The 7,569-nt window shown below is 37.0% G+C and overlaps 1 protein-coding gene across 2 annotated transcripts in view; it reads right to left on the bottom strand.

Annotated features, from left to right (window-relative positions):
- Positions 1–2,503: 2,503 nt before the first annotated feature.
- Positions 2,504–7,569, bottom strand: part of LOC117107330 (caspase-2-like) — a 7,509-nt gene continuing 2,443 nt past the window's right edge. Inside the window, exons 4-7 of one of the 2 annotated variants that reach the window (XM_033248976.1) lie at positions 7,040–7,266; positions 6,156–6,259; positions 4,754–4,845; positions 2,504–3,612 (exon numbers count right to left, since the gene is read on the bottom strand). In XM_033248976.1, the coding sequence (XP_033104867.1) occupies positions 3,553–3,612; positions 4,754–4,845; positions 6,156–6,259; positions 7,040–7,266 (483 nt within the window). In that variant the 3' untranslated portion in view covers positions 2,504–3,552. The remainder of the gene's footprint in view (positions 3,613–4,753; positions 4,846–6,155; positions 6,260–7,039; positions 7,267–7,569) is intronic. The other variant, XM_033248977.1, reaches the window with a different exon arrangement.

Below are 7,569 nucleotides of genomic sequence, written 5' to 3'. Positions count from 1 at the left end.
CCAGGTATGCCAACTCTCGAACAGCTTGTCCTAGCTCTTGAAGGCTCTCCTTTGGTCCTTGCCTCCTTAATCGTAATGACATTAGGTGGTTTTCTGCTTTCCGTCCGGGTCCAAATCGTTGCTCCAAAGCATCAAGTAATTCTGTGTAAGTTATTTCCCGTCCTTGGCTAGCCCCCAGAACTTTCAGGGCCTGCCCCTTCAGGCTTGCCTTCAAGAATGCCCCTGCCTGCTTGTCAGACCATGCATTCGCTGCTTTACATGCTTCAAAATGGCGTAGTCCCTCCATGGCGTCTTCCCCTTGTACCTATCTGGAGTAATTATCGGTTTTCGAAAATCGCTGCCAAATCTCTGAGAAAACGCTTCCTCGTTCCCTAGTTAAGGGCCATGGCAATGAGGATGATGTTGGGGGTTCCGTCTGTGTCATCCCTCTCTTTTCAGTCGACTGGGCCATTGGTGGTCCAGCCGAAGGTAGGCTTGAAGCTCCTGCTTCCTCATATTCCATTGTTTTCGTGGGGTAGGTTCGGCTAACAGCGGGCATTGGCCTAGCGTCTGTAGGCCCAGTTCTGCTAATTCCTGTAGGCCTAATCCACGGCGTTGAATTATATCCAACAGGTGGACCTGTCGGAAATGAATAACGTGCTTCCGTTCCCGTGGTTCCCTTCAGGTGGTCAGTGTTATCAATCGGCCCATCGTCTGGCCTGTTCCTCATCCATGGTGTTGAATTATATTCGGCACTTGTTGCTAATGGATTCATGTCACATTGGCCTGGTAGGCCTTCCATATTTGTCTCTCTCATCTCCATGCCTGAAAATTTTATCTCGCCCTCCAGCCGCTGTATCTCCTGCCTCAAACATTCCAATGAATTTTCCATTCCTGGCCATGATTCCCTAATCCCTTTTCGAGGGTGCGCTCGCAAAATTCGTCTGTGTCCTTGCGAGGGTAGTTCACTCGCAATCCTAGGCCCGATAATAATGGTTATTCCTTGCGAGGGTAGTTCACTCACAATCCTAGGCTGTGTAGGTTATTCCTTGCGAGGGTAGTTCACTCGCAAATATTCAATGCTGCCGTCCGTAACCAATGTATCCCGCTTCTGACACCAGTGTGGCGGATTCGGCCAAGCAGTCTCAGTCTAGTCTAAGTCCTGTGTAAGTAAGTCTGTCGGACACGCCGTCAGGTAATACGGATCGACTATTGAATAAACTTCAAACAAAATTAACGGAGTTTCTCATAGCATTTATTGGGTCAATAAAACTGGTACCATTATCAACAACAAATACAATGTCATATCTGTCTCTTATACACATCTAGATGTGTATAGGAGCACACAGCAGCCGCCGACCGGTTCCCGTTAACACCGGAATTAAACTATAAGTAGGCCTGTCCCTTACTGGGCTCTCAAGTCTTAATGACTGAGTTCGACTATAAACTATTTTATAGAATTACTAAAGGTCCTACCTTACTAAACACTAACGTCGGGATTTCCCAGTTCTAAACTTCATGAGATCCAGAGCTCAACTACCCCATGTCCTGGGCGATGGGTCTTAAGATCCCAACCCAGCTATTTTTAGATAACCAATCGGCTCCCAGCATTAGGGAGTGGCCTAATCTATTTATAATAGGGGGGTGGACTGCACCATTTTGTTACAATAGCAAAACCATATTTTCTCTATGGTAAAACCTAATGTGAAAGTCGTTTAGTTAAAAACTTCCTATTTTTAAATAATAATAATAGTAGGCTCAGATGAATTATATCTGGATCCACCATTTGGCATATGAATATTTGTCTGTGACTTGCAGGCATTATAGTTTATTATAATACCTCCTCGCTTAGTTTGTTTTTAATTGAGAAAGAATACAATAACTGGATCAAGGAAGGAATTTGAGATAGAATGGGCCTTCATTCTGGTTTCTTTCATTCACCAACAGGAAATTTTAAACATATACCATTGAAAATTTGATAACTGCCATGATAACAGGGGTAGCACCAGCGGGGTGGGGATTTTGAGCGACGCCTAACCATGCCCACTTTGCTCTTGTCGGGGAAATCGCACCTCCCTTCAGGGCAAATCCTGGCGCTACCTCTGGTCTATTTTTATACCTCCATGCTCTGCATGATAAGTACCGGTATGCAGAATAGAGATGCTCTCTGATTATTCTTACATGCAATAAGCACACACGCCAGGGGGCTTGATATTTAAATTTAACCCTACATCCATTGCAAAGAGATTATCACAATTTATTTAAGAAAGCTAGTGGTGGATTCGGGGTAGGGGGGTGGGGATTATATTCAAATTTAAGTTTTACAGTGCGATTTCCGGCCATCTGGAAGTTCCATAATCATAATTCTTTTACCTAAGCACCAACCATGTTGGGGCTGAGGTGGTCTACAACATTCATCTGTGAAAGTCACTCCATATGGGCTCCCTACATTTTGAATTCCTGGATCCCTAATGAATGCTATTCTGCCAACACCGGTAAGAAAAATAAGTTAAAATGCCTGATATAATTTTTTAAACATTTATTTCTTGGCTGGAACCAAAGAAAAATTGGTTCTTTTAACAAATATTAACAAAGCATTACATGACTATTATAATAAATAATGAACATCAACAGTTTGTTCTAAATGTGATCCTAAAAATCAGTATATTATGAGCATCTTTTGTAACTATTAATCCCTTGGTAATTGGTACAATAAGAAGATAAAACAATACAAATGTAATTTTGTAAAGATTTTTTATAATTTTCAAATTTACTAAGATTGATTTGGGCACAGAAGTCAATACGCTATGAGCGTTCCCTTGGAATGCTACAAATGCTTGATATTACTAATTATTATTATTAGCTGTATATAAAGCTACAAAAAGGAGTATGTTATTACAGTTTATTGTAAACAGATGATTACTAAATGATTATTCAATATTGAAAAGCAATTACATAGTATCATTGATCAGAAATATATTTAGGCCTATATATTTTTGGAAAACAATAGATTAAAGGCCTGGTTACACTATGACGATAATGATCAATAATAAAAAGCTAAAAAGGAATTGTTCATATAGAAAACAAAAGAAATAAGACAGGTTTTCACACTAGCGATTTATTGTGTATACGATAAAAAATAATTTCATAAATCTAATCACATGACCTCATACTGTATATACATGGAAAACGATAAAATCGTTTTTACTAAGATTTTATTATTTTTCAATTCAATTCAATTCAATTAACATTTATTCAATTAATTAATCAAATACATCAAATGATAAAGTGGGCAACATGACTATGATGTCATTTGATTTGAATCGTCCAAATATGTTGTTATCGTATACACAATAAATCGTTGATGAATTGTGCTAGTGCAAAAACCTCTCATATTTCTTTTATTTTCTATAGGAACAATAATTTTCAACTTAGTTGGAATTGTTGAAATAGGTTCATATAACATCTTTCCATTACAAGAAGGAAGTATACCTCCTTAGTTAGCTGAGCATACAGTGAACATTGAAAACAACTGCCATTTCATGATGCCAACAGTTGCACTGGTATTGAACCTTATAAGGCTAAATATAAACTTCTGTTTAAAGTGTCGGTTATTTGTATTCCTGGTCCAATCTAAAAAGAAATGAAAAAAGTAAGAGAATGAGTGTAATATTAAAACATATCATTCTTAATATGTTAATGTTGGTGACTTTCATTGTTGTGTTACAATGCCTTGAGCATTTTCTACTACACTTATGCACTGTTAAGTATATTTTTGAAAGTATACTTGTAGCCAGTCACAGCGCCAGTACACCTCCCCCCCCCCCCCCCCCCCCCCCCCCCCCAAATTTATTATTATAAAGAGGATGTCGGAATAAAAATATTTTTGGCCTATCAAACGAAATAACATTATTTTGAAAAAGTTCCAAACTAACATAATGTAGCGGTGGTGGGAAGCATTCCCCCTAGAGGTGTTCCAACGATCCCTGAAAGATGGGCAACAACCACCATTGCCATTACCATGATTCCCTGATGACATATGGGCCAGGTGGACCTGATGGCTTGGCCCAGCTGGGCCACATACTTGTGCCATCCCTGATATAATGATTGAGACTGTTTGTATCATAGTTCTATGGGAGGCACAGCTTTAAGGCCTGGTTACACTATGACGATAACAATCAACAATAAAAAGCTAGTAGAAAAGTAGAAAATAAAAGAAATAAGAGAAGCTTTCACACTAGCACGTTTTGATAATGATTTATTGGGTATACATAAAAAAAAATTTCATAAATCAAATCAAATGACTTCATATTCATGGGAAAATGATGAAATGGTTTATACCACTACAACTTTATCATTTTCCATGATTATGATATCCTTTGATTTGTGAAATTATTTTGTTATCGTAAACATGATAAATCGTTATTGAATCGTGCTAGTGTGAAAACTTTTCGTATTTCTAATATATTCTATATGAACAATTGTTTTTAGCTTTGTATTGTTGATCGCTATCATCATAGTGTAAACAGGTCTTTACAGTCTAGTTGATTGATGGATCCTGGCAAGAGTTTTATTATTCATTGTTCCTGTCCAGATTATCAAAGTTATTTGAAAAAAAAAACACATAGCATGCCTAAATTTGGACATGATGACATCACATCATGACCATATATAGGCACATCATGACCATATATAGGCACATCATGACTATATATGGGCCTACAACTGTTTTTGAAATAAAATTTGATGGTCTAGACAGAACTTTATACTTTACCTTCTTAAGGAGTGTGTGTATTTCCTGCTTATCAGCTTCTTCACGGAACACTCTGTCAATATCTTTAATGAAGGTTGATCCTTCTTCAATATCTGCAACAAACAAGCATTCACTTCATAATATATTGTAAAATCAATTATTAATTACAAAGTATTTGTAATTATGTATGCCAAGGAACCTTCACAATTGATCTTGCTACTCCTTCTACTACTACGAATGATAATACACGGAATGGAATGGATCTGATATATTCAGTGTTAGATACACCAATCAGAATCTGTGAAAATCACAAGACTTATTTCCTGTTGGGTCCCATTTGGGTGGTGAGGGCAGGACGCGGAATTATTTTTTCTTGGACGTTTTAGGCAGTGACGAATGGTGGCGCTATAGATTCAACCTAACACCTCCTTGATCTCTTGAATATTTATAGGAGTTTCCTGCCGCTGTTTGCACGTCCAGGGTGCGATAATGCTTGAATACTGTAAGTAGGCATGAAACACCGACAAGTCTTACCGTAGTAGACCTCTTATATGAATAGGTTGAACACCCATAAACTTGAACCCCCTATTTATTATAACAGAACATGTCTAAAATAAATAATAATTAGGCTATTATCTACAAAATTATGAATAATGTAGGCCTTTTTTAGTGTATAGTCACTCATGCGTAGGCCTACATTGATATTGTACCAACATAAAAAATTTATATGAAATGAAATGTGTTGCACTTGACGTAAATGCACAAGTATATAAACCTACACACCAACATAAGAATGTAATAATAATAATAGTACCGTAATAGTAATAATCACAAGTATAGAGTAGGCATACACCATCAATTAAAAAAAAAATAAATAAAAGGGAGTTTAACTCTGTGGTGTTCACCACTCTTCATCATAAGGAATAATATTACGGCTTGCCAATGAACCCTATGCCTGCATAATATGTCTACTACTGGTACTCGCTATCGCATTGCATGTCATCAGCACTTATTGTATAGAAACCGCTCTGACAACAATACAAAAGTACCAATAAATATTCATGATTTATTGCCGAATCAGGAAGATGATATTTTGAATCTATAGCGCCACCAATCGCCACTGCCTCAAACGTCCAGGAAAAAAAAATTCGCGGGCAGGACACCATCTGGGAAAAAATCTACTCTTTTCCAAAACTTGTACTGCATTCTATAACATGTATATATGGGCCATACTGCAAACTGGATCAAAAGCTTAAACGTCTCATCCAAAAGCAATAAAGACTTTTCATTTCAACCCTCAACCTAAAAGCAATTACTGTACCAAACATCAGTTTTGGCAATGTTATATAATAAGAATATCTTTTTATAAAAGGCTAAATGAAGAATGAATGAATGAATGAAGGTATAATGCCTTTATACGAACCTGGTTGCTGTGACCATTGGTGAACAATTAGAGCATCACTTTTATTTCCCAACAGAGCCTGTCCTTGAACAGGCAAATCATCAACATCAACTTCACCTAAAGAAAAAACAAAAATACAATAACTATACCGGTTTGGTTTGAGCTATATTTTTGACCAACACATCAATTACAATACAAAGTTATCACAAAAACTATTACTGCAAACATAGCTCGAGGATTAACCAAAGACTTTTAACTGTTACCAGGATAGGAAGCTGGCTGGTCTAAGCCGTCTAACTTGAATTAGCCTTATGTGTGGTTGTTTTCTGAGATGTGCAGATTGTGCTTATCTGGCTCATTAGCATACCAATGCCACACATAAGGCTAATTCAAGTTAGTCGGCATAAACCACCCAGCTTCCTATCCTCATAACAGTTAAAAGTCTTTGGATTAACAAGAGTAAATTAAATCACTATTAACGACTCTCTCAGTTTTACGAGAATTTTTTTAAAGCTCTGTCCAAACTACCAAATTTTCTTTGACAAAAAGACATATATAGTCAAGATGAACCCATATGGTCATGATGTGATGTCATCATGACCATAGGCAGCCGCATGTCACACATGTTTTTGTCAAATAAAATTTGATAGTTTTGGACAGGGCTTTAAATCTCTTTAAAGCTTTGTCTACACTATCAAATTTTCTTTGATAAAAACTGTTGTATGCCCATATATAGGCATGATGTGGCTATATATGGTCATGATGTGATGTCATCATGACCATATTTAGGCATGTCACATGTTTTTGTCAAATAAAATTTGATAGTCTGGACAGGGCTTAGGCTATTTCGGCATTCTTCCATTATTCTATATAATGTACAATAAAACTAAGCACCATCTCATAACTCACCTTCATGGCAATGTTCAAAGAAGAACAGCTTTGGTTTTCCAGACATATTTCGACAGTTAGCAACATCAAATTTCTTAGTCAACTCTTGAATTGAGACAGGTATGCCATCTGAACCTTTTATAAACTTTTCATTTCCAAAACTCATTATCATGACCACAATGCAGCTTGTATCATTTTTTAAATATGGGTTCTTGGAAAACTTCTCGACCTGTTTCACCAATTCCTGCAAGTTCAATATTAATAATTATATGTTTACTATTATTATGATGAAGCCAGATAAAATTCTTACAAAATTATGATTACTGATTATGACTGTAATACTGTATTAATAATATGGATCAAAATTACCAAGGCCAAGGTAGGAACTATAAATATTGTTGGTCCCATGGTAGTTAATTCCATATGCTACTTTCCCTATGTTTTTTTAGTTGGGGGCTCAAATGCAAGTTTTCATAGCACACTATTTTTTTCATGGGAAGTTTAAGCTACTGATCCCATGTGCAATATGGCCCATGTGGGTGGGGTG

Source organism: Anneissia japonica, unplaced genomic scaffold (assembly GCF_011630105.1).
Source record: "Anneissia japonica isolate Jap-2015-1 unplaced genomic scaffold, ASM1163010v1 scaffold288075_len254835_cov185, whole genome shotgun sequence".
Classification (NCBI taxonomy): domain Eukaryota; kingdom Metazoa; phylum Echinodermata; class Crinoidea; order Comatulida; family Comatulidae; genus Anneissia; species Anneissia japonica.
Note: the sequence above shows the minus strand (reverse complement) of the source record. Positions and strands in the feature narration are given on the sequence as shown.